Source organism: Egretta garzetta, unplaced genomic scaffold (assembly GCF_000687185.1).
Source record: "Egretta garzetta isolate BGI_Z169 unplaced genomic scaffold, ASM68718v1 scaffold526, whole genome shotgun sequence".
Lineage (NCBI taxonomy): Eukaryota > Metazoa > Chordata > Aves > Pelecaniformes > Ardeidae > Egretta > Egretta garzetta.
In genome coordinates this window covers 1,881,759-1,908,586 of record NW_009259967.1, presented here as the reverse complement: position 1 = coordinate 1,908,586, position 26,828 = coordinate 1,881,759, and the positions used below count along the sequence as shown (strand labels likewise).

Here is a 26,828-nt window from a genome sequence, read left to right as displayed (position 1 = left end):
CCCTTTTAGCAGAGTTGGAATTTGAATGTGATTCTTTTGAGTCTTTTGATTGTTAGCCCCGAGATCCTTTCTCACTAAGGGAAAGACAAGCTAAATTACTGTCATGCTAAAAGCAGCTTTAGACAGTATAAATGACGGGGTTAGTTATCGCAGCAATTTCTTCATGCTAGACTGCAAGGGAAAGACCTTTTCTGGCTGTATGGCTGCTGTGTATCGTCTTCAGTCACATGGTATGTTGCTGCTCTTGAATTTCAGATGCAAATTGCTGCACCAGGCGTCTTCTCCTGCAGGGATATCTCTTGATCCTGGCACTCCTACTAAGCCTAGCTACACTCGCAATCTGGTGACCTGTGCAAATCCTACTAAGGTTTCCTGCAAGAAACAGTTGGAGTGTCTGGCACAGCTCTATTCATCGTGTATAGCAGGTGAAGACCCAGAAGATGTGAGATTGACCTTTCTTTGGGCTTTGGACTTGCATGTGTGTTGTGACGGGGAGGTAGATGAGAAGCAAAAGTCGTGGGACAGTTACAGTGTACAAACAAACAATATCTGGAAAAATAAATAAGCCAACACAGTTATTAAAATAAACACATACTAGGTAAAAGTTTAGGGAAGGAGATGAACCTGATGCAGTACTCTGAGATGTAGTAGGCTGAAGTTGTAGGGTCCTATCTGAAACCAGACCCTTCCTGAATGCATCTTCCCTGTAATTCCCATATTGATTTACACTGTGGCTGTGTGGGGAGGGAGTTGTTTGCTGACTGTGCCTTAGAACAGTTATCTATCTTTTTACCTTCATTTATTAAAACAGATCAATACTGAATATCCACCTTTAGTATCTCATTTTCTCTTTTCCAGAAAACCTGGTTCCAAATATTTTTCTGGAGCTCTTTTTTGTTCTGCAGCTGTTGACATCTAAAGGCACTTCTACTGCAGAAGATGGGGATAGTGACCTTGAAGTCAATGAAAGAAGTCAAGGTAAACAATAGTATTGAGTGGAAAGAATGTTACTTCCATGGAATGATAATGTTGCTTTTAGCTTGGACAGTTAGTCTTAAATTCCATAAAAGTGCCTTATTACCACTGTGGGACTCATCTGAGATGCTGACAAAAATCATGCATGTATGGGAAGTGCTTCTGCAATATGATAAAGCGGGGTTGCTAGATACTGTCTGAATCTAGTTTTCTGGTGTTGTGTGAGATTTGCTGTAGCTGCTTGCTTACACTGACTTTCAGAGAGGAGGACAGATATGCTAAAGTCTCTCCTCCATTGGTCCTTGCGACTCAAAAGTGCTATTGATCTGCTGTGTGTTTCTTAAATTTAAGGTTGGGTTACAAGTGCACAGGATCCATCCATATAAATACGTAATTGTTGCATTTGTTTTTTGGCAAATTCAGGCTTAAGCTTGATGCAGTTAGTGCTTTGATACGCATAAAAAAACCAAAAGGGTGGCTTTAAGATGAGACAGCTCCCTCCTCCTAAATGCCCCTATTTGATTGACCTTTGAAGTTTTGTCACTCACTGATTCTTGCGGCTGAGATTAGGAACACACAGTCTCTAGCTACGGGAACAGCAGCTGGTGACTGGTTGCAGTTGGTCTACTTTTTCTTTCTCATACAGCATTAAACAGTTGCCTTTAGTATAGGAAGGGTAAGGGTGGGAGGATTTGTCTATTCAGGTGGCAGGGAATGGGAACTTCTGGAAACTGGATACTTGTATAGAAGATTATTTTTGGATATGGCAATTCCTATTTCCCTTGAGAGCTAATTGTTGGTGTTTTAGTTTATAAATGGTGAAAGGTGCTGTTGTTTCATGTTTCTTTTTTTCCCCTTAGATGCATCAGGGAGACAGCATTTCCGAAGTGTGCACAATTGTGTTTATTTTGCTGTTCAAGTCTTGGATTATCAGTATGAGTGAGTTGAATATTTTTTTTTTTTTTTTTAACTCTGCTTGTGTCTGCAGATGTATGTGAGATGAAGCAAGTGTGCTTGGATTTTAGAGCTTTACCACTTACAGGCATGAAGTTGTTAATTTTCCCTCAAAACATACAACTTGGCCTGGATTTGAATGTGTGTGAGTTTTCCTTGCACTGATCTGTTTACTGCACTTCAGTATGACTGTGCAAGAATGGGAAAGTCATGAAATGAGAGCAATAAAAAATGGCCCTACAGATGCCACTAGGATTTCACGCTGGGTGCCTGGGGCTTAGGAACTCTTTACTTGGTAGCCTCATAGAAGATGGGCATAAGCATTTCTTTAGGTCTGATCTTGTGTTGTTTATGTCTTTCTGTCTGTGGGTTTTATTCATGTTGTCTTGGCAGAATTATTTCCCGTTTAGAAAAGGGGACGCTGAAGCTCTTGGCTGAAAATGAACGGATTGCATCTTTTTCTCCCACCTTGCACGAGAGGCTCAGGCAGGCTTATGAAAGCAGCACAGCCAAGGTAAAAATTGCAGAGTTCAACGGATGTTGCTTCATACCTTTGTGTTGTTGCTCTTATATTTGTGATGGCTTTGATGTTAAATCTCATTCCATCTACTTTGAGTATCTTGTCATGTCATCTTTGGCAATTGTCTGAAAGCTACATTTTTTTCTTGTCAGTGGGTGAGTGAATTGCTAGGTCCAAGTTTGTTAGCTGTGAGTCACCACTGGCTAGCCTTACACTGTACTCCAGGCCCTGACCTCAACCAGCAACTTTGACAGGGTCAAGTTTTGCTTTTGAGATTCTCATCTAATAAACGTGGATTCCAGAAGAATGAACATCAGATGCAATATCAGAATGTAATTTGAGAAGTGGATGTCTTTCATAGCTACAGTCTCCTTTTAGGCTAATGAAGCTTCAGAGGAGCCAATGCAGCCTGTGAAAACTGGTTTCCTGATCTAATAATCTGAGTTAGGGAACTAAAGCTGGATGGTAGGAATGCCTGTCTTAATGTATTTTGTATCTTGTTTCATCTATCTTTTAAAAATGGAAATTGCTTTTGGCAAAGGAAGTACAGAGTACCTTCTGAGGCTAGGGCATGTCAATAGCTGAGCTTTTTGGTTAAAGCTGTAAATAAAGGTATTGTGTTACTTGAAGACAAAGGCTTACGGAATAGGAGAAAGAAGAATAATATAGGAATTGCCAGCCACTGCCCTGCATTCTCTGGAGCCCTTTATAGAAGGTACACTTTGGCTGTTTGCAGACCATTCTTTCCACACTGGTTGCAATCTGTTCTGCAGACTTCTTAGAGAGATGAAATGCTTCCACTCACAATGTTGAGTGATTATGCCTCTGTAGCGTAATGTAGGTTGTACAACTGTTGGTGTTTATTAGAAGTTAGCAACTGGGAAATGGCTAGTGTCTGTTACAACTCAACTAGTGATACTTTGTTTCCTCATCATGCCTTTTCCCTGCTTTTTCTAGGTCTCAGATTGTTGGATGAATTAGAGACTTATATTAGTCTAATAGCTGCCATTGTATTTTTAACAGGTGTCTCTCCTGCTGCCGTGCTCTGTACAATCTGTTTCTTTCCAGCCAGAAACTGACAATCGCTCTAACTTTCCCAGTGACAGAGCATTCCACATATTTAAGAAACAAAGGTAAGTTTCTTCTACTGTTACTGTATAGCTCACAGGGTGTAATGTTTCTGTGATTGTGAACAAAGGATATTAAGAATGTTTCATGTATACTACATGCTGTAGAAAAAATCCTGAGATTTTCACTCTAATTAAAAAAAAAAAAGTCTTTGTCCGTATTGACTGCAGGAGTTAAATGCTTAATGTCTTTAGAGAAGAACAGCCTAATACTTCAGGAGTTATTGAGACTTCTGGTAAATGCCAGTACAGTGTGTCATCCTACTGGATTGCTTCTGCATATAAATCTGGTATGCTTTTATTCTTCCTGCCACCTCCCTCCATGCTTGCAGCAACAGGGTGAGGGGAGAATGGCAAGTTGTCTTGGTCCTTTTTTCTCTCCTCATAGGTATTATTTCATGTGGCTTATTCTTTCCTGCCTCTCAGTCTTCAGTATGTCTGGTAATGGGTGTTTTGGTCATTCCGTCAGAGCTTGGGCATAACAAGCTTAAGCACTTGCTGTCAAAGACAAGTTGGAAAACGGAAACTCCCTGAAGTATCGCTAACATTAATGAGTTTTGCAAAGGTATCTGAATGCTTAGAGGCTTGAGTTATTTAATCTGAGTTAGATTCTTGCTGGGGAACTTAGGAGCTATCAGTTACTTCAAATTTTGAAGAGTAGGAATTCATACTGTTAAATATCTTGATTCACAGGGATATCTTTTATGAACTGCTGCGTGAATGGGAGGACAACCATGAAAAAACTGGCTGGGACTTCGAAAGAGTTCTGGGCAACAAGATCAGGTAGGAGTCTTACGCAACTTCAGCTAGCTCTTTAATGTAGCTGAATTGCTGGTGCGGCATACTAGACTTGGCATCCTAAGTTCCACGTTCTTCCTAATGGTCTTCTGCACTAATCTGTAGGGAGCTGTGCTTTTTGGAATATACTGTCTGTGTAAACTTGCTTCTTGTATTTAAAAAATATCAGCTGTTATCTTCAAGAGCAGAAAGAGCCACTCTCACAACCTGTGTATTGTGGTCTGAACATGGTCATTGTATACACTTGTGTGTGCATTTCATGTTTCCAGTGCCCCACTGCTCTTAAGCGTGAAGTGTGTTATATGTTCAGAAGCTCTTAGCTCTTCTAATTGTTTCGAGGGTTCTAGTGCATTGGCTCTGAAAACAAGACAACTGTGTCTCTTTCTGTGGAAAGCAAACTTTTATTCATTTATTGCTTTATCAAAATAGAGTATATATAAAGAAACTGTTAGGGTTTTGAAAGCAGTTGCCTTGTGGGTTTCTGTGTTAGTCTTAACCACCAGCCTACTCACTACAACACTAAGTTATCTGTATGAAGGTGACTTTTCACAACAGGAGCAAAACAAGGCTGAGATTTAAACTGAGGAATTTTCTTTCTCTTTGGGCATGAGAAGTACTGCTATTGCTGTTTTTACTTGCATCTGTGTGACCTCGCAAGTAACTGCTCTGCACAGGGGAGAGTGGGAGCTGAATGAGTTAATTTTCTTCCTAAATAACAGCATTTTTGTAGGAAAGGAAGAGAGTCTTTTTATCTCTAGAGCTGTGTTTGCTCTGCAGGTGCTAAGGGAGAATTTTTGTTTCTATGGTCAGCAGAAACCTGGTTATAAAGATGTTGCTTTTTGCAGTGGCCTTTGGAGATCGCTTTCTTAAAAGCAGTTACTTTATGCTTTTGATGTAGTTTGAGGTTAAAACACTTTTTTATAACACAGAGATTCAGTCAGCATTTTGTGATGTTTTCCTTCATAGGGCCATGATGGCTCACCTATCTGCAACCTGCAACCACAGCCATTTTGCCAGGCTCTTTCAGAAACAGCTTATCCAGGTAAATGACTGTTTTTTTCGTGAAGATGTGCATCAAAGCTGATCTGATCCTTCCTCAGCCTGAGGGGAAAAAAACATGTGTTGCAAGTTTCTTTGAGATTTTCCTATTGAAACTTCTTTGTGAGAGCCAAGTCTTCAGGATGGGAATTTCACTCCTTTTCCAGAAATATAAACTGGTGTTAAATTACTGATGTATTCTGTGTAAGTCAGGGATAAGGCACACTGAGCACATCATGAGCTGTAAGAATTCATTCTTCATGGTTATTTACTTTGACAGTCATAATTTTTAGAAATTTTAAGGGTGTATTCTGGCATGTATCAAATGCGGGGGTTCCCAATTGTGTTCATTAGCAACATGACTGTACTACCTGCAAAGAGTCTCTGGTTCTTCTGTGTAACACTGCAACAGCCTCTTTTTGATTTGGTATTGCTGTGGTAGCTTACAGGGGTTTTTTTGCCAGTTTCAAGCATCATTTGACTTCACTGTAACTGAAGGAATGAAGAAAGAAAAGATGCTTCTGATTGGAATATAGATATTCACTGTATTCTCTATAAATGGCCAGCTTATCGGTGGGTTCCTTTTGGATAGCAAACCAGACACAAACCTCCCCCCTTGAGTCTTAGCCCACACACACTGCCAGGAAGTTGTGAGCTGTTGGAATGTTGAAAATTCCTCTAGTCTCCAGTCTGAATTTGCATCAATGTCCTGTCAGATGTGTGTGTGTTCAGGGAGATTGTGGGAAAGAGGTGAGATGGACTTTGTTGCATCAACAGCATTTAATCAGTCCGAGGTACTGTATTTCTTCTTTATGTCTGTGCCTCCTTAATGAAGACTGCAGGGTTTCATGAGGGTAACCAAAGATCTAAACTGATAACTAGGAGTCCTAAACGAACCCGATGTGTCTGACCAGAAAGTGATTTGTGGGATCTTGTGTGAAATTATGATACTCATACAGAAAAGAACAGAGACTGAGGAATTGTGTTGAGGCCTGATAATTTAAAGGTTGGGAAGTGTAAGAAGACGTTCTTTTGGGAGGGCAGGATGCTCAGTTTGGAATAAATGGACCTAGTAATTGTTCACTTGATATACGTAGTTAAGTACTGCATTTTAGTATGATCTCAGTCATTAAAACTATCCTGACTTAGGAGTATGCAGTCATCTTTTCCCTTTACTTAGCACTGGATATGTTACATCTGGAGTACTGTGTCCAGCTTGGGGCTCACCAGTACAAGAAAGATAGAAGCTTACTAGAGTGAGTCCAGCACAGGGCCACGTAAATGATTAAGGGACTGGAGCATTTTTTGTGTGAGGAAAAGCTGAGAGAGCTGGAACTGTTCAGCCTGGAGAAGAGAAGGCTCCAGGCTGTCTTAGCACTGTGTAACAAGTACCTGGTGGGAGGGAACGAAGAGGAGGGAGCCAGAGTCTTCTTAGTAGTGTTCACTGACGGGACATGAGGCAATGGACACAAACTGAGAAAAAGGAAATTTCATCTGAACATAAGACACTTCTTTACTGTGAGGGTGGTCAAACACTGAAACAGGTTGCCCAGAGGGGTTGTAAATTTCCAGTCTGTGGAGACATTCAAAATCCAATTGAATGTCATCCTGGACAACCTGCTGTAGCTGACCCTGATTGAGCAAGAGGGTTGGATTAGATCATCCAAAAGGTCCCTTGCAACCTGAACAGTTCTGTGATTCTGTGATTCTTTGAGTCTTAAGTAATATCTATGTGTTTGGGGGAAGGGGACATTAATTTTTTAACTTCACTTAACTCTGTGCAAGCTCCAGGAAAACCTGGTCTGGGAATGCATAGTGCAGTATCACAGTCCTTGGAGATGGATTAAAGATCATACTGAGTGGTTCATGAAGACCATGAGTGATAGCTGTTCCCTCCACACATCCAGATGTAGTCTGCTAGATACGCCTGAGTTAGATGTATAGGATCAGAATTCCATCTCTTAAGATCTCTAGGCTGTTTATGGCCACGGTGGGTGGCATGTTTTCGCATGAGGAAAAGAGATCTTCTGTACATGGGCCGCCTGAAAAGGCCATGGTTGGGTTACTCCTAGAACAAAGTTTTGTGAGGAAGGGAGAACATGTGGGCTGAGAGATGAAATGAAATGATGCCTTATTACAAATTTTCCACATCACTGCTCTTTCTCTCCTGAAGATGTGTAAAGGTCCTATTGGTGGTGGCACAAGCTGGGGAGACACCCCAGACCAGGATGTCCTTAATATGCTGGGCTCTGATAATCTGAGCCGTCTGAAGAGGCTGCAGGAAAGATTTGTCGTTCCTCAGAGCATCAGAGGACCTTGTCCACCCCCTTCATTCCCAGGGTGCCAGCAGTTCTTCAGGGACTTCATCCTCAGCGCAGGAAGGTTAGCTGCCTGTGGTCGCTGTTTCCTTGGTGAAGTGTGTGGGCGAGTGGGGAACACCAGCACATTGCTCTTGCAGCAGGGAATTGTCCAGAGAGCTTGGGACATGGTGTAACCTAGGCAGAGTGTATTAGAAATGTTTTTAAGATACATAATACCACACTTGGTGTTCTTGGCCAGCGTGCATGGTGAACATGTTAATAAGCAGGTTCTGTCTAGAGCATAAAATGTGTCTGTGTGCTACACAAGGCTAGACTACGTGGTAATAATCTTCTTTCTATAAATTCATAATATCTTGTCATAGGCCATAAGCATTTCCCAGTGCCAAGGCGTGCAGTGCTGCATAGCAAGGGCACTGGACTGGCCAAGAATTTCTTCTGTGGTAGTGCGTGAAGCTAAGGAGTTAGGGGATGAAGCCAGGCTCATGGTTTTGTTTAATGAGTTTTTCACAATCCACAGCATGGAGGAGTTGTGATCTATGGGAGATTTGAATCTTAAGTTCAGTTACTTTACAGCTTCCTGCTTCAACAGCTCCATATTGTTATCCTTATGCTGGGACTTGCTAAATAGGATGTGTTCGGAAAAGTACAAAATAAGAGTGGAAAAGAGGCAGGTCAGCCAGTGCTAGTCTTATCCCTTGCTTGCTTGTCTTCATTCTGTTGCATTGGATGTCTGCTGATGCTTGATACAACTCGTGAGACAAGCTTGAAAATTTGCAGTGTGTTAGTTGAGGTTTTACTGCTGTTTTCAGCCCAGTCTGACTCATCATCATCTTTTGCTGAAGTTACCAGTTCAATCAGCACCTGATGGATAGTCTGTGCCTGAAGATACTCGAACTGGATGGCCTTACTCTGGTGGAGCATGAGCACAGTGATGGGGAAGCAGATATGGATGAACAGGTAAGTTTGTTTTTTGCAAACACATCTGGCAGGAATTTCCCTGAACTGCTCCTGTACCCGAAGAATTACTGGCTTGATTGTGAGTTGCCTTGGAGCTTCCACTGCTGTATTTGCAGGACAAGAGCTTCTTCATTTGGTTTTGTCATAACTCTGCAACTTGGTTATGGATGTCTGAGCCCCTTGCCACTTACTTGCATGCTTTACGGTGCTTCACAGAACTGTCATAAGAGATGATGCACAACAGTTTGATAAGTGAGAGCCGCTTTTTAGGTTGTTAGTACCCTGTGTTAGATCAATGAAATAACTGAGTCCAGTTGTTGCACTCAGTTGCAGTAGCTCCTTGTTACTTTTCCACGTGAAAGATTTTAGTTAGAATGAATTTGTAGTCCTGCCTGTTCAGATGTTTCTTCACTCATCTATACCTATCAGAGGTGTTCTATCTTATAGTCTGTTAGCAAAGGAGCAGCCAAAGGTTCATGGAAACTTGCAGAGCAGTAATGGTATAAAGGAGGCAACGTGAGATCAGCTCTCTGGTCTTTCATTGACTCCGAAGTTGTTAATGTGAAGATGTGATTAAGCAGCTGCTTGTTTTAGAAAGCTCTTGAATTAATTTCTTCTTGCTATAAGTGAAGCAGTGGAGGCAGACACAATTTAAAATGCTTGATAAATACATATTTGGAAGCTTACCTTTATCAAAAGCAGTGATGGAGCTATGCGGTCCTTTTACCTGAAGGGAGTGGAATTTTACCCTATTAGCAAAACAACTACCTACACTAAAGGGTAGCATTTGCAGGGTAGCATTGCCCCAGCTTGCTTTCCTTCATTTCAGGATGAAAAGAAGCGTTTCACTGTGGTCCTGTTAAGCCTACGACTCCTTGGCAAGTTCCTGGGGTTTCTTGTATTCTTGCCATATCGCACCGTGGAGCAACCAACTAGAGACTTGCAAGACTCTGCAGTAGCATTAAGAAACCAAGTAAGAAACCAAACTCTTCTAAGAAATCTAATGTGGCCTTTTGCTTGACAGGCAGGCTTTCTAATCCAAGGAGGGGATTATGGTAGTTATGCCCTTTCAAAGCGAGCCTGTGGTTCCTAGGATGATGTTATACTGTTCTGTGCCCCTACTGCATCTTCTGCAGTTGGGAATAAAGGAAAGAAGAGTTTGTGTAAGCTGGAAAAGAGGGAGCAAAAAGATGTATGCAAAAGATGATGAGGTACTCAGTCTTCTGTTATTTCTGCTAATCTGGGGCTGTCATACCAGAACTCTGGCCTGGCTAAGATGACTTGTATTTATAGTGTAAAATCCAGCTACCAGGAATGTTTTTGTTAGTTTTGCACCCATCTCCTAGCAGCGTGTCATACTGAATGCATGGAGGCAGGGCTTAGACCTTGACTCCACTTGTACATAGTCAGGCTTACGGCCTTACTTTTGAAAGTCCCAGTGGGACCTCTGGTTGCCATCATAGTTTGTTTTTTACCTCTGCTTGTGTGCAAAGGAATGTTTTCATTAGCCAGGAAGTCACCTCTTACTCGTACAGAAGATGAAATCCTAGAAAGGTCATGATATAGATAAAGTTGTTCTTTAAGTATCAAAAGGTAACTTTAAGCTGCTGCTTTAACTTCTGTTGTCCATTAAGACCCTGCCTGTACTGGATGTATTGAAGCTTCTGAGACAATGTATTCGGGATCAGCGTTCTATCCTCACTATTCCTTGGATTGTGGAGTACCTTTCCCTTGTGGATCATACTGCTCCTTTCCTGGATTACTACAGGAAAGTATTTTGTCTCTTGCTGCAGGTATACAGGTAAGAGCCTGGGAAAGGATATTTTTTAAGAACTTTTCTGTGAAGGTTTGCTGGCTCAGTTGAGGTGCCTGGTGTTGGAGAATGCATGCTGGCCCTAGTTTGAGATTCTTTTAAAAGTATTTTTTTTTTTTTTTGCAAATCATGAGCACTTCTTTATCTTACATCAGGCTGCAAAGGGAGCACATCCTAAACTCAGACGTTAACACTTTATTTAAATATGTGGTTTTTCATTAAGTAAGCAAAATTCTTTAAATCCCCAGTCACTCATTCTACAGCTACAGCTGTGAATTTTAAACCTTGAATTTGAACCTTAAACCTACAAGGTCTACTGTGCCTAAACAATGCTCTAGTTCTGTTTCTTACATACATGAAGAATATTTGAAGCACATTCTAGAGACTTACTTAACACTGGCTTTTCCAGTGTAAACTTAAAACAATATTATTCAGATGCATATGTACAAAAAAGTAGAGCTCGCTCTCCACTCTGTAGGCAGACAAGCAGCGAATGTGTACATGGTGACAAATAGAAATAATAGACATACAGAAGGATAATTAGAAAATGAGTGGTTTGGGATTTTTTTTGCTTAATAAAAATTGAGCTACTGAAATCTAACACGCTCGCTCTCTCTTGCTGCTTTTGCTGCACGGCAGGTTAATGGTCCTTTCTGAAGATAAAGAGATGAGTTTCCTGAACAAGCTGCTGATCCTTGCAGTTCTGGGTTGGCTTTTTCAGGTAGATTCTCTTGTGTGCACACAGCTCTTCCCTGAAGAAAAAGCAGGGCACAGAACTCAATAGAAAATAGTACTGAAATGAGTTAACACTGCAAAACAGTAGTCTGTTGTTTTGATGGATTTCCTTACACTAGTGTGGGGTTTAAAGAATCCTCTGTATTCTAAAGGAAAATTATTTTCCTTTAGTGGAATTGTGTGAAGCAATGTTTTCCAATGGGAATTCTAATTGCTGCTGAAACTTGTTCTGTACTTACAAATTTGCATCTTTGTAAGCAAATTGACAGCTGATGCCTGTTAGAAGTGGAAACTCTTGTCACAAAGACAGAGTGCTAGCTGGTAGCCTTGAATTACTGGGGAATTTTTTATCTGATAAAGGGATGGTGTGTGATGAACTTATCATATCCTTTTGTGCCTTCAGTGGGAAGCAAAGTAACTGGTTAGCAGGCACCTGTTGAAAAGGTGAAAGTTGTTGCATGGAGAGGGTAAGGAGGGTGGCTTATGTTACTGTGATCAAACTAAATCTTTAATTTTATGGAAAGGTTCTCCTTAGGGCAGAGAGGATCCTTACTGCTAGGTTTTCTGTGGGTGGGAGTTTGGTGAGATTTCACTGTTCTCTTTATCAGAAATGGTCTAAGTTACTGACTGCTGTTTGGGTTGTAACTACTAGGGCTCTGTTTCAGGTTCCATCAGTCCCTGAAGAGTTGTTTTTTACCACTGATGTCAGGCAGGAGGGATCGATGATGGATACTGTGACATCTGCTCAGGCTTTGGTGAGTTAGTGCAGCAGCATGACCTCTCAATCTGTGGATGAGGGTGGACCTACTCATGGCCTCAGAGGTTTAAGATTTTACCAGTAACTTGGCTTCAAGGCAGCTGCATTGAGCATATGTAGGCCAATGGACGCGATGCTCTGGTTTGTCCAAGTGCCTCAGTTGCATTGCATCCTGGATTGTAAACTGTGTGTACAGCTCTGGGGCTTTTGTCAGGCAGGAGCCATCTCACCTGCTGCAACGGCTTGCAGAATATGTGCTGGAGGATCAGATGCTGTTTTCCTCCTCACTGATTATGGCAGTACAAGGTGAGCTGATAGAACTGTAGCTCTTCCCAGAAATAAATTATAGTAATGGTGAACTCAACAGAAATAGTAAGATGGGACTATAAGAGCAAGGTTGCTGTCTTTGGAGTTGCCTGTTTTCCAGTTGCATGATAAAGGGTAATTGAACTGAAAATAGTATGAGCAAGCAGAAAAGGAGGAGCATAAAAGGAGTTTATGGCATGTGTAATATTTCAGATAACCCCCAGACATGCAACAAGAACACACAGTGTTCCTTGAAAAATGAGCAATATGTTTGCTAAGGTATACGTGTATCTTGTTCAAATTAGAAAGTTCTGGTTTGTACTGTCTCTTTGGTGGCAGAGATAAGATGCAGAGATCAACTGGTTTGATTTTTTGGGTTTTTTTTCCAAATGAGTGCAGTACACACTGCCCATGTTGCTTTTTTTCCCATGCCTCTGGCTGTACTGTGCAATATTGGGGTGACATTACTCTGCAGTGTGGTGTTCCAGCAAGGCTGGGTGAAGACACCTGTGGAGGTGTAATGCATAGCAGATGTGCCTCATTTACTCTCTCCTCCATGGATAGGTTTCTCTCTTACGAGTAGCAGCTGTGGCAACAGTCCTGGTTCTCTTCTGTAGCCATCAGGTTTCAGCTGGGCTTTGATAGGGATCAGAAGCAAAAGCTGAGCTACACTAACTAAATGTAGAGCAGCTCATTGTGTGTTACACGGCTGGACTGAACGCTTGGGCTGCAAAGTTCATAATTTTACTGTGGATTTGGAACCTAGTTGTTTGTATTGTTTTCATGGAAAGGCAGTTCTGAACCCTGCCTGTGACCACACATTTGGGATTTCTGACTTGCTGAAGACTGTTTCTTTCCTGCTGCGTCCTTTCAGCATTTCCTTCCTTTTCTCACCAGGACTCTGTACCCTTGGTAGATCAGCAGTTACTTTATACTTGCTGTCCCTATCTTGGTGAGTATTTAATTTATATTTGCTATATAAATAAAATAAGTTAGTATGTATTTTATTTTTATTTCTATTTTTTATTTATATTTGTCCTTTGGTACTGCGAGTCCTTGGATCGTCCTTCTTACCCCTTCTCACAACTTCAGGTGTCAGTTGTGTATGATAAAAAGCTGTATTGCAGAAGCTTATGCAGCTGTGAATACTATCTGGTGAAGCTGAGGGAGGGAGGCTAAACGGTCAGAATAGTTGATCTACAGAGCTTGAATACAGAGGGACAGGGGAGCTCATCCTTCGCAAGCTGGGAGGAAGCCTTATAATAGGAGTAAGTGTACAACTTTTCTGTTCTAGGTATAGGGAGAGATGTTTGTATTCAGGAATGCATTGATCCTTGAGCATATTTCTGCTGCCAGGCGGAGGGGAAGAATCCTTTTGTGCCCTGGTGCTTTATCAGGTTGTTGTCTGAGATATCTTTTTTCCTGGGATCTGACTGCCGTTGGTGAAATCTCTCTGTAGACAATAGAGTCCCAGATGGTGGGATGGTGCTCTGCTCTTTGAGACTTAGGTGCTAGGAAAACTGTGTGTTAAACCTGCATCATGAAAGCTTCTAGGGCTTGAGTATGTTTTCAAGCTTTTCCCCTGGTATTTTCTCCTGACCCTGTTGGAATTTTGTGTAACTCTACTTGCCTCGTTGTCCTTGTAGACTTTACAGCTCCTGCTTGCCATGCTAAAAAAGGATGCATAGAAATGACTGCTGCCAGGGAGCTTTTTGGAAGCTTTCTCTTTTATTGTTGGAGCCTTGCCTGCCTTGCTATGTGCCCTGCCAGTTAAATGGGTGGGGATGCCCCTCTGCTCTTCTGAAACTTCAGCTTTCACAGAAGCTGAGGGAATCTACTCTGGAAACAGGACTGGCAATGTGGAAGTTTCTCTCTTGAGTTTTGATTTGTTCCCTTGCTTATGGGGATGATGACTGCTTTTGCATGTTTTTCTCTACAGGTGAGCTGCGGAAACTACTTGCTTCTTTTGTGGCTGGTAGTGGAACAAAAAATGGTGGCTTTATAAGGAAGATCACTCCAACAGCTGCAGAGTCCTTGGCACCCAAGGCTTCTGTCACACAGCGGAAACTGCAGGTAATGGAATTAGGGAGTCACAAGCGGAAGCAGGGCAGGAGAAATTGCTTGTGTTGAGGGTTAGGGTACACAGTGGTATCCTGATGCCAGGAAAGAAAAGAATGGGCCTAGGCTGCAGGGAACATTGTGCTTAACAGTTGGGTATCCTTACTCCTCATTCTTCTGTTACGTCACGTGGCTGGGATACCATATGGGTGTGGAAATCCAGATAACTTCAGTAAACATTCTTGCAATTAGAACAACTAGCCTGTTTCTCTGTCTGCCTCTTCTTTAACATAAAATGTTGGTATTTTTCTCATACTCTGTTTTGGTTAGATTGTAGCTATGCTTCCCACTGAAAGAATGAACTGTGTAGGAGCCTACAGGATTACCAGCCTGTAATTGAGAGAGGATCCTTTCTTTCCAAGAACAAACCCGATGTGGTGATTCATTACTCATAGGTGCTGTCCAAACTCTCCCATTCTTCTCTTTACTGGGCATTTGCTTTTGTAGTTTTATAAACCCTGATAATGAGCTTTGAGTTAAATAGTTAGAAGGAAATAGGGAGCAAATATTTTACAGGGGTGCTGAATACTACAGTAGCAGAAATTCTAGTGTGGGCAAATTGAGTGCCTTTTAGCCCAATTACAGATGGTAGTTCTGTCCATTCCTGTGTTGAGGAGAGGAGGATCTGGGTGGAGTGCTCTAATCAGTTGTGGCACTTTTCTCTTGAACAGGTGGAGTTGGAACAGGCCTTCTTCCACAATCAGCCTCCCTCTCTACGGAGAACAGTTGAATTTGTGGCAGAGAGGGTGGGATCCAACTGTGTTAAACACATCAAGTAAGTGCTGGTGATCTGTTCTGTGACTTAAGAAGTAACTTTACACTAATGAGGCAAGGAGTTGATTCTTTAAAATGGTGTGTATGGGGGAAAGAAAACTTCCCTCAGAGTATGCTCTATAGGAGAACACCAAGGCTATATAAAGCTATGCCGGTGAGGTCCAGCAAGATCTGATGGCCGTCATAGAGGGGAATTTGTGAAGGGATCCAAAGAGAAGGATTGTATGAATGTGGGACACTTGGAGTATGAACATAGGGCGGCATTTTGAGAACACTGATTTCAGTCTGTCTGATTGTTCTTGTTTTTTTACAGGGCAACACTGGTAGCAGAGTTGGTTCAAAGAGCTGAAGTCATGTTGCAGGATAGAGTGAAAGAGGAGGATGCTAATCACGACAAGCTGCTTGAAGAGGTGTGCGCTCATCTATATGAGGAAGGGGCCCAGGCACTCATCAAAGGCAGAGAGTAAGGAGGAAAAGTTATTTAAACTTGTGCCTTCCTGTCTTTTCTTATTGCAGAATCTATAAGTCTAATCTGGCTTGGCCTGCCATCCTCAGGTTCTGTTAATTATAAACCCTGACCTCTGCTCTTCTTAGGGTGACTGTCTGCTGCGCCTCCAGCCAGTATTTGTAGGAAGGAATAAAGGTGCTGTGTGCCCCTCTGCATCCAGCTCCAAACGGACATCCACTGCAGCTATTGTATTTCCACTCTTTGGAAAACTGAGTATTGCAGCTTGGTAGCTTGTAATTGCTTTTTCCTTGTCTGGTTCTTTTGGTCTGTCTGTCTTCACTGCAGTTTTCCAACTGGTTTGGACTGTAAGAGAGCGTGTGAAAGTTCCTATGGTAATGAACCTCCGAGTGTTGTCCAAGAACTTTGGCTAATCCTGTGGTACGTTTTCTTTCTTTTGCAGATTTTGCAAAAAGAAAGGTCCTGAGGCCGTAAGGGTGTTATTGCCAGAAGAGACATCTGCAGCAGTATGTATTTTCACTAAAACTTACTCAAGGCCTTGACTTTCCGTCTGGACTGTTACCGTTTTTCCATTGCTGCTTCACTTATCCCTTAATAACTTAGGACAATGGAATCTGTTGATGCCCTCCTGTGAGGACTAATAGCTAAGGAGTGTCACCTCTGCCAAGCTGCCTCGGATATTCCGGCTAAAGGGATACTCTAGCCAATAGCTAACTGTTGAGACTAGAATGGTATACAAATTGCATTCATCTTGCAAGGCTAATGCTTTTGTTTTAGCATCAACTTTTCCAAGAGTTGATGTGGTTTTGTATAGGGTTCATGAGGTCTGGGAAATCAAAATGGGTCAGTCCTGTTGCTCAGAGTAGCAGTTCCCACAGAGGTGGTGGTATTCTGTTTAAATGTTGCATGCCAAAATGAAGCCTTTTTCCTCTAGACTTCCTTCTGAATTCTCACTGACTATAGTGCTGTGGCTGGTAGTAAATCTCCTATCACTTGTTATCCTCCCTGTAAAGGTTTTAAGTAGTGCAGAAGACATCGCAGTGGAACTGGCTACTGAGAAAGCTTGTGGCTGGCTTTCTGCCAACATTGCAGGTGAGTCTTCTTACCCTGAACTGGGGATTCTGACTGGTATATTGTACTTTTTTTCTGAGATCAAGGGCTAGAGTTTATTGCAGTGTTATAAAGTACTTGGTCCTACTCATTTTTCTTTTAGTGGGAAGCATGCAGTTGCTCTGTCCCTCCTTGTTTAGGAATAAGAGGAATGATTTCTAGCTCCAAGAACCTTCTTCAGGGATTTTTCAGGCTTGGCCCATGTAAGTGACTTTTAGTTACGGAGGCTCGTAGGATGGTGAGAATGAATGCTGTGGAAAGCTGCTTCTGAAAATATCATTTAGGCTCAAGTTGTCTTAGCAATGATACAGACAGCTGCTCTCTCAAGCCAGCTTATGATCCACATGAATACAGTGCTTCTGAAATCTTCTGTAAAACACCTCTTGGACTGGATGTGTTTTCAGCAGGCTGAAGGAAACTGCAGTTCTTTTACTCTGTAATAGTGCCTTGGCAACTCTTCAGAATCTCTGAAAACCCATTGTTTCAGGAGGTTGTGCCAAGAATCTGGGGAGGAATATCCGGCACCATTTGCAGCAGCAGGAGTTTAGTGTTTTGGATGCTGGTCAAAACTTATTTTGGTAGAAAACATATGGCTTTCATGGGCACAGTGGTTGAACTGGTATGATCGTGCTGATTCAGCTTTCTACTTTGGCATTGCTTCCTGGCTTAGCTACTGTGTTCATTAAACCTGCTGAAATATTTTGATGGAAAATGAGATGAGTTGCCAGTGGTACCTGGTGGTAACGAGTGGTTGCCTTTTAGAGCTGTGGGTTAACACATGCTGCATCTGTGTCTCTGCCCATTAAATATAATGGGAGCTCAGAGTGAGCAGGGTTTGAAAGTGCAAACTGTCCTTTCCTCATTTGCCATGGCCCTTGGAATGAGAGGCTAATGAGGGTAGTGTTTGGAAACAGTCGCCTGCCTTGCTGGAGGGAAAAGCTGAATTAGACAGGATTTGTTCCTTGTTCTTTGCAGCACTCATCAAAAGAGAAGTGAAGGCAACCTTCAACAGAATGCTGAAAGTCCCAGGACTTCCCTTGCCTGGTGAGGATGCTCTGGAGTTGAGAAGGGACTGCCCTCCAGGCTGTCAGCACTGCGCTCCATTCCCCTCCCAGATCATCAATGAGATTAAGGTACGCAATGTTTGCTTCCTGGCTTGCCCTAACTCCCATTTCATTTTTCACCTTGGGGGTTTTGGGGTTTGTTCGGGGTTTTTTGTTTTGGTTTTTTGTTGTTGTTTTTTAAAAGGGGATGGCCTGGTTCTAAGGAACTGGCTTTGAGTAGTGTTTAGGAAGCACAATGGAAAGGTCTCATGTTTTTTTCATCCCTCTGCTCGCTGTCTGTCTGTAGATCAGTGTTCCCTGGTCAGGAGTACTATCTCAAGTACTGGTAGCGCGGCAGTGGCCTTTTCGATATGAGTAGGATAGAAGCTGTAGTGTGGTTAGTGTTGTCTATAACTGAATGCTGAAGAGTCAGTGTATCAAAATAGCTACTTTTTTTGTAGACTTACTCTTTTTATGGAGAGTTTCCTGGTCTCCATTTAGAGTAAGTATTTCCTGTTGGTCCTTTCAGTTCTGTGTAACTTGGTAGATTGTCCCATCTTATACACCAGGAGTTCTACATTGAATTGAGTGTCAGGTGAAGCTGTACAAATCTGTTGAATGATTTTTGCCAGTCTGCATCTGCACCTTCATTCAGCTGTAATTAGGGAGAATCAGAATATCTTAAAAAGAAGGTGATGGTATGGACTTAATTTCAGCCTTAGCTCCAAGTAATTTTCTATTCAGGCAGGTTCAGATTATGTTTTGGTCTTTTCTCCCAGGCTTTTAAAAGGTCATTGTTCTAGTAAAAATCATACAATTATATAAACCTGTGTGAGTAACCCGTGAGGAAAAGAAGAATTCGAAAACCTCACTTTTTTACCATTATGTATTCCGCCTATTTTTTTTTTTTTTTTTGCTGCTGCTTGTCTGTTTGGGCGATAATGCTGGGTCTCACCATCATCGCATTCCCAGCAGTTGTGTAAGAATGAGTACACATCCTTTAACGCTTTCTTGCTCGAGATAAAATAAAAAGAGAAGGGTGAGGTATGTGAGGAAACTAGGGGCTTTTTCTGTAAACTGTTGCTTTTTGAAGCTATTTTTGTATGGCATCTTGAGATACAGCTTTTAAAATATTTTTTAATTCTTTTGATATCCAACCTGGGTTTCTAATACTGGGTAGTAAATCGCTGGTGATGGAAGGTGCTACCACATGTAAAACTTGCTAAACCGGTTTCCATGCCATAACCCTGTTAGTGCTCATCATACTCAGCTTTTATGGACACTGAAGCTACCCTGACAATGTAAGAGGACTCTGGATTTCTGTAGCACTGAACTTCTACCCTGAACTTGCTTGCTGCGCTATCAGATTTACCTAGAGCTTTCAGAGCTGGTTACTTTTAAGAAGGACAAACGGGTTGCCCTCATGGACTTTCACTTCATAATGTTAGTAAGAACGATGGTAGAAAATGAGACCTAGGTAAGGTTGTGAAAAATTCAGCTTTAATCTGTCTTATGAAATGAGGAGGATACTAGCTTGATTTATTTATTTATTTATTTATTTATTTTTTAATGAGGACCTGAGGACTATCTGTGAGCTGCTCTGTCATAGGTCCAAAGATCTGTTTGTGGAAGCGCAGGATACTAATAGGTGAATTACTGCTGTCTTTTTCATCAAGGATGTCCTCTGTATTGCTGTGGGCCCTCGGGATGAGGGTGAAGTCGTTGACTTCGTCTGGCTGGAGTGCTTGCTAGGAAGATTGAGCCAGACACTTCGATGCAGAAAGGTAGAAGTAAAAAAGCAACAAAAAAAAGCCTCGGACCACTCTGAGCTGTCTTCATACCTCTCGTTAGTTTGCCTTGCCTCACAGTCCAGCTCACTTAAATGTTTTTTGTCTGAGCTCAAATGCGGCAAAGTTGTGCTGCATTTTTTTTTATACTGTGTATATCTGCTTGTTGCTTAAAATTAGCCTTTGTGGATCCCCTTTTCATATGCCATCTTTTCTTCTCTTTCAGTTTTTAATGGTCTCTTGATTACAGCTCTGTGCTTCTTGGTGTAAATTGCCTGCTCTCCTCTGATATTTTTATCCTTTGTGAAGCCTTGTTTTGTCCAGTCTGCAGTGTGGGGGGACAAAGATACAACTTTTTTTTTTTTTTTTTTTTGCATTTTCCAGTTCATGTGTCCCACATCAGAACAGCAGCTGGCAAAGTGCACGGTTGAGCTGGCTTCTTTGCTGGGTAAGTCAGTCATGATAAGCTATTTAAAACTGAAATCTGTTATTATAGTTTGCTTAAATGCTTGGGGTCAGAGACTTCGCTGTTCAGAGGTCATGGATGTTTGATTCTCTTTGGTGTCACTGGGTCTGCAGATTTTTTCAGTCAATTTGGGTCGTTGCTCTTACTCCCTTCCACCTTCTGCAAAACAGCATTATACCGTGACTAGCCCTCCTTCAGGTCTGGTGTTCTGTTCACATCTCCATTGTTTTTTATTTATTGATACCTTCATTTAAATGTGTGATGTGTTTTCCAGTATTTCTGCTTCTGAAAAGTTGCAGCTGAGTTGTTTTTCCCTAAAAGTAAGGGCCTGTTCCCTTAGATTGTATTTTTATGGCTCTTTTTGGAGAGAATGGTATTAACTTGTTTCCTGTGTATTGTGACTTCTGTGTGCATATTCAGGGGTTTTTTTTCCTCTTGCTCTGATGTGTTAAATAGAATGTTTTTCTCAGCAGGAGCTAGTGATCTGAATGCAGGTGTGTTCTTCCTGGGCAACCTTCTAATTTCCTGGGTTTAGAACCTTCTTAAGAAGGTTTATACATGGTTCATTCTTTCAGAAAGCCATTCACATCTGAATATTGTGAAATTTCATTCTGGGGGGCAGCAATGTAAATCTCGCCCGTTCCATTAGCCTGTACCGAGGAAGATGCGGTATGTTCCCTCTGTTTAGTCAGTCATCTTCCAGGACTTGGGGCTGTATGCCAACCAAATGGTAGTCTTTATCTAAGTAGTATAAATCTCTTCCTATGTAATACTGTTTCTGTAGTTTCAAAGCTCACAACTTTGCATGTTTTTAAACTCCAGTCCTCGTAGGTTACCTGGTTTACACTCATTAAGTGTTTTTACTTCGGTGATTGTTTAGATATCAGCTACGCAAAATGCGCTGTTGGACCAAGATGATGGCTATAAAAGGAAAATAATGCAGCTATGGAAGATGGACCTTTCTTCCTCTTCTTACAGTTTCAGATCGTGTTCCTCTGAGTCTTGGGATGAAGTCCCCAGAGCAGCGCTCAGAGAGGCTGCGTGTAAAGAATAATCCCACCTATGGCCTTCTAAAACTGCTGCTGGCTGTCTGGAAGGAGGACTTTGGGACGCCTGTTCCCGTGCAGCTGATCTTCAGCACAAAGAACATCGGTTACCTTGCAGAGGTTAAGCAGCGAGAGGTAAAGCTTATCGCGATCTGTGCAGTTGCCAGTTACCCACTCAGGTCTGATACACCCACGGAGGAGTTCTGCTGGCCCGTGGCGTTAACCGATGGCGTGTGTGAATGAGGCCGGCAGGATTTGCTCTGCTGTTAGCTGGCTTTATTTCTGCAGGGGTGGATGCTACTTGTCAGTGTTTGATAGCTGTCCGGGGAGCTGTCAGGAAGGCATGGTTTAATTTAAGAACAAATGGCAAAATGGCCCATTTGGCCTGGGAGGTTATGAGGACTGAACGTGCGTGATCTTGTAATTGGCTGCATTTGTGTGTCTTTTATCAGCTTTCATTTTTGCATGCGTATTGCTGTTATCTTCTAAGACGCCCAACTATGAATCCTATTTAGTTGCAGGCTACAGCCGGCTTATTTTGGAAGGTAGGAAAAGAATTTTCCAAGCTGTTCTTGAACACACAGGAATTGAATACTTGGTGCGTTTGGAAACTGAGGATTAGAGATTTGGAGCCTTTATGGTAGGATACAATGTATGAACTAAAGGAACTTTGTTCACTCATTTTGGCTGTTGCTTTTTGGTGTCCTTCGTTGCCACACCCAGATAAATAATGTGCTTTCTCCTTTTGCTCCTTTTCTCCACATTATGATCCAAGAAGAAAAACATAATTGTAGAGGGATAAAGAAACGAACACAAAATCCACTTCTTTTTTGAGTTGTTGATATTTTTTTCTCTTTTGCAGTGGGATTTGTTCCTTTTTGTGCTTCATGGTCTTGTAGAACATGAACTAATGAGAACTAGTGAAATAGAGAGCTGCTTGCATAGCCTTGGAGAGCAGCCTTGGCCCTTGGTAAGTAATTGGATGTGCGTGAACAGTAAGCGAAACAAAAAGTAAAGCTACAGAAACAGTAAATCCTTGTAGTTCTATTTCATGTCAATGAAGCCCATAACCTTCCCTAGCTATAGGTCCTGCTTAACGCAACAGCAGGACTGGCTCCCAGCAAGCTTGCTACTGTTAGTGTTTGGCTGAAACCTGTACTTGTGTGAATTCCCACGCAGCGTAAACATCTCCAAGAAAATTGTTTGGAGACCAGCTGGCTTGGTTACCAGCTCTCAGTTCTAGCCTGAATGCGTTTGCCATGCTCCAGCTGAGAATGCCGTGTTGGGAAGGTCTTAACTTACCAGACTTGCATTTAATCCTCTTTGCCTCCTACCACCAGACCATGAGAGGAGTCGGGCAATTCTAGCCAGAGTCAAAATGTAGGAAACCGCCCCAGTCCCTCGCTAAAAAGCAGACAGTATTTCAAGGCTGGTGAGCGCTTGCATATTGGAGACGCTTAACCATTTAAACTCTGGCAGTGATCTTTTCTGAGAAGGGTGTGGGGATTAGCGGGGTGTGGGGACTGACCACGTAGACCTACAGGCGTTCATCTTCACAGTCAGTGTTGCAGCTTGTCTAGGTTTCTGCACTGGAAAATCAGCAAAGTTCTTTTCTAGAAAGATGAAGCAAACCTCTTTCTTTGTTGACATTTGTTAATAAGGGTTCTCTGCTTTGTACCTGCTTGTTACAGGATTTCTTAAAGGAACTGGAAATGCTGTCCAGAGTATTTATATCAGAACATCATACAGAAGAGCCCAGGACTAACCCTTGTGAGCTGACCAGACAATCTCTTGGTACCGTGACAGCACGGAGTTAGTGGAGGTGGACTCGCTGTGGACAGAAATCACTAATGAAGATGCAAGTGGATGTTTCTGAATGCATTGTGAGCTCTCTGCTGGCAGTGAACTGCAGATAAGAGGTCACTGCGTGCAAAACCTGCACTGGTCTTTTTTCTGTTCATGGACATTTTGCCGTGGTGACTATGCTGAAGGAGTTAAATCGGCAAGTGGATCTCCAAGCCAGAAGTCCTTTAAGCACCTTGATCGTGGCTCCGAGCAGCCGTTTTTTTAGACTCAGAGACACTTTTTGTAGTTGCGCAGCAGCAAGCTGTGACCAAACCCAGGAATCCATTCCACTGGACAAGTTACTTTGTGGTCAGAGGGGTGGTTTCCTGGTGGCCATCTCTTTTCCTATCTTAATGTGATTCCTCGGGCTGTCTTTTAACAAAGACTGTACCGTTGGGGGGGGGGAGAAGGTGAACCTGTATGCCATGGAGATGAGCCTATATTTATTTTTCATTGTAAGCTCACTTTTGAAGGTTTGATTTTAATTTTTCTAAGACTCATTTTAAAAGGTAAACCATATTAAATGTATACACCAGAACATGGATGGCATTATTCTTAAAGGATATAGATGCTTAACTGTTTTTTCCATCTCTTGTTGGAAACAGAACCTGTAAGTTCCTGGGGTTTTTAACTAGAAATACCTGTTTATATTTTTTTACTGATGACAGATGACTATTTTTTTTAAGACGCTTTTATAGTATGTGAACATAAATGGCATCTGGCTGCTATTCACTGTTTTTTATAATCCTTCTTGCCTTGAGTTTGGGTTTTATCAGACAGGAAGTGCTGCAGCATGAATCCGACAGCCTGGAAGAACAGACAAAAAAGCAGCGCCAAAGCACGGTGGCATCCTCGGGAGAGCTGCTTTGGAAAGGAATCCTTTTCGTGGTGGACAGCGGGTGTTTTCTGCCCTTGCGGATAGATCATCACCACAGGCGTGACCTCCTGTTCGCACCCCCAAGTATTTCCTTAAACTGGGGTTTGTGGGAGGGACAGCTGGGGGGTGAGCAGAATATGGTTAGGTGCTAGTTAGCTGTCCCATGGGATTGTTTTTTTTCTTTCCCCCCCCGTAGCAGTGAGGATGTTATTTCCTTTTGTCTAAGAGGTGCCTATTAGTGCAGGTTTTTCCAGCAAGCAAATACTGTGTTACGCAAGAACAAGAGCTGGCCCAAGTGAAGCCTGGGGCTTTGTAGCTTGCTAATTAACTTACCTCTTCCTCATATGAAGTAAGAAAAGATAATGTCTTGGAGGCAGTGATTTAAGGGGAAAAAAAACCTCTAACAGGCCTGATTAGGTAGAACCATGGCTTCTGTTAAAATATATGTGCTACAGAGAGGGGGAGAGAGACCATAGAGGCACATCGTTTGAACTGTACTGAGGTTTTTGGTTGTTTTTTTCTGTGATGGGGTTCCAGAGTGCTGGCTGGAACGCTTTAGCATGTTCTTAGCTGCGTGCCTTGGTTTAGGTTTTTTTTCTGCTGTGCTTGAAGCAGAGGGTCCCTAGAGGTAGGTGTGCTGCCGGTGCAGCAAGGACATGCTCCATGAATTGACATATGAGCGTGCTGTATCGTACCGTGCCTGCTCCCTGAGGCCGAGTGAGTATTGGGTGACGGTTTGTTGCAGACGCATTGAAGCTGTTGTTTGCCGTAATAAATGTGATTAAATGTCCTGGTTTGTGTTCAAGCTGCTGCTATATAACCCCTTTGTACTGGGGTGAAGTACAAAAAAAGGTGCCTTGCCACAAAGCATGGGGCAGAGAAAGAACAGTAACAGCTCCTGTCCGGCCTGCTGCTGCTTTGCTTATACTGAAATATAACTTTATAAAATTATTAAGAAGTTATAAGCTTTATAAAGGGGCTGGGGATGGGGGAAGCAGCTGGAATCCGTAATGGTAAAAAAGGTGCTCTCAGGTCTGGAGCTGACTTTATTTGGGTATTGTAAAACTGTTTGCATAGATCCCATGGCCACATCTGTTTTCACAAACTCAACATACCTTGAATTATCCTTCTCTAATACAACATGCTTGGACGTTTTTCTTTAAAAGGTGACCAAGCTCTGGGAGCAGTTTACTACCTCCAGAGAGCGTCACTGTGCCCTGTGGGGCAGAAGGCAGGCCGTTCTCCCGTGGGAACAGGCAGGTAAGAAACACCTCTGTTTTTCTGTTTCCATGTTCTTACATCTTAGGGCAATTCCTTGGCATCCCGTGGTCCTCGGCCTTGGTTGCTCTTTAAAGCCAGACACCTGCCCTTAGAGCTGACCCTTGGAAACAATTGTGCAGCACGCTGTTCCTGCCTAGGGCTGCTCAGCAGTAGGGCCACACTCACGAGGATGCGGTGCTCTCTGCAGTCCCCCGGGGCTGGTCGATGCCTCTCGGTGCGAGTGCTTTGAGCACCGTACCTGTTCCTGTAGTGCAAGCGGCGCTGCAAGAGGAGACCCACAGGGAGAGAGCTCACAGCATGCTAGGGCAGGGTGTGTGGCCTTCCTTCTGTCAGTCTTTCTGACTGCAAGCTCACAACTCTCAAAGGAAAATGAAGAAAAATGGCATTATATTAACTTCCTTCTGGATGTTCCGCTCAGGGGAGTTGTGTAAGGGGACTCAGGAAGACGCTTCAGCCAGCGCCTCCTTTCAAAACAAAACAAAAGAAACCCCTTTGCTTGGACAAGGCACTGCATCACAGAAACCAGTGACTGGCTTCGTGACTCTTGTGCCACAACTGCGTATCCGTGCCCCATTTCTCGGTAGGGAACCAACATCTTTTATCACAAGCTGGCCTTTATGTTATTTCCCCGTCCAGCACAGATGGGTACCTTAGCTGCAGCAAAATAACGTGGGGCATGTTTTCCTGTGTAGAAAATACCATTTATTGTGGGTATGAAAATAGCAATCTTGATTAAGAGCAGAGATGCAACAGTAGGTGGTGCAATACAATTGGTTTGATCATCTACTGCTCAGCAGTAACTTACAGGAAGTTGGGTTTTGCCTGATGTAGATTAACAAATTAGGTATCTATCTCCTGGGTTTTTATTTCTTCCTTCCAAGCAAACCAATGCCGTACATTAACAGGTACCATAAAATGTTATATTTGCAAAAGAAAACATTCATATAAATAGGCTTTTTAGTATCAATTGAAGATTGTATTAAAAAAAAAGTTATATTAATTCAATACCGATAAAAATAAAACTTAGCTTTGATAGCATATAAAAACGCTTCAAAACAAGCATATATAAATAACTTAATTTGTAAACATAGACAAAAATTTTATGTATATATAAAAATAAACATCTGATGCACTGTACAATAAGACATTATCCTTCATAGGCACTGGCATCGTTGATCAACAGGAGTCCCCCTAGATGTTTTTCCTACAAAAACTGCTTTATCACTAGTGCCGTGTCCAAAATAAAAGGGAAAAAAAGCAAAGCACTGAGCAACCCTTTTGTGGGTTCTATGAAGCCCTCCCCTACCTCCACGGAAGCAGCACTGGGGACAGAGCCAATGCACCATCCTGCTGTTGCTGCTCATTTTGTTCCAGGGCTTTTCTGTGCTGCCCTTTTCACTCTTCCTTTCCTGGCTTCCACCAAAAAGGGGTGGGGGGGCACTGTATGATGGGTTGCAAATCTGGAAATTGGTCTTTTTGCTCAGTCGCAGAAAACTTTGTGGTGGGTTGCCCCTTTTGTTTTTTTTCCTTGAGGGGCTATGGAAGATGCATGACACGAAGTGAACCATGCCATGACTCAGTTTGGCAAGCTTTAAAGAAAAGGCTGAGCCTCACCAAAAGAGAAGGGTAATATATTGGTGTTAAGGGTGTAACTGTGACCATCTAAAGATAAAACAAAGCAAATTCGCAAGTGAAAAACTTTGTTATCCTACCC

The 26,828-nt window shown here is 42.4% G+C and overlaps 1 protein-coding gene across 1 annotated transcript in view; it reads left to right on the top strand.

Moving 5' to 3' along the window:
* Nucleotides 1-24,989, top strand: part of CDAN1 (codanin 1) — a 30,761-nt gene extending 5,772 nt beyond the window's left edge. Inside the window, exons 4-28 of the mRNA XM_035895752.1 lie at nt 256-425; nt 859-978; nt 1,836-1,914; nt 2,323-2,443; nt 3,473-3,582; nt 4,270-4,359; nt 5,341-5,416; nt 7,586-7,794; nt 8,576-8,690; nt 9,520-9,663; nt 10,325-10,491; nt 11,143-11,224; nt 11,904-11,993; nt 13,199-13,253; nt 14,241-14,374; nt 15,091-15,194; nt 15,507-15,656; nt 16,102-16,165; nt 16,673-16,751; nt 17,745-17,902; nt 19,489-19,596; nt 19,984-20,047; nt 21,044-21,246; nt 21,974-22,081; nt 22,803-24,989. Coding sequence (XP_035751645.1) covers nt 256-425; nt 859-978; nt 1,836-1,914; nt 2,323-2,443; nt 3,473-3,582; nt 4,270-4,359; nt 5,341-5,416; nt 7,586-7,794; nt 8,576-8,690; nt 9,520-9,663; nt 10,325-10,491; nt 11,143-11,224; nt 11,904-11,993; nt 13,199-13,253; nt 14,241-14,374; nt 15,091-15,194; nt 15,507-15,656; nt 16,102-16,165; nt 16,673-16,751; nt 17,745-17,902; nt 19,489-19,596; nt 19,984-20,047; nt 21,044-21,246; nt 21,974-22,081; nt 22,803-22,928 — 2,926 coding nt within the window. The 3' untranslated portion in view covers nt 22,929-24,989. The remainder of the gene's footprint in view (nt 1-255; nt 426-858; nt 979-1,835; nt 1,915-2,322; nt 2,444-3,472; nt 3,583-4,269; nt 4,360-5,340; nt 5,417-7,585; nt 7,795-8,575; nt 8,691-9,519; nt 9,664-10,324; nt 10,492-11,142; nt 11,225-11,903; nt 11,994-13,198; nt 13,254-14,240; nt 14,375-15,090; nt 15,195-15,506; nt 15,657-16,101; nt 16,166-16,672; nt 16,752-17,744; nt 17,903-19,488; nt 19,597-19,983; nt 20,048-21,043; nt 21,247-21,973; nt 22,082-22,802) is intronic.
* The last annotated feature ends 1,839 nt before the right edge of the window (nt 24,990-26,828 follow it).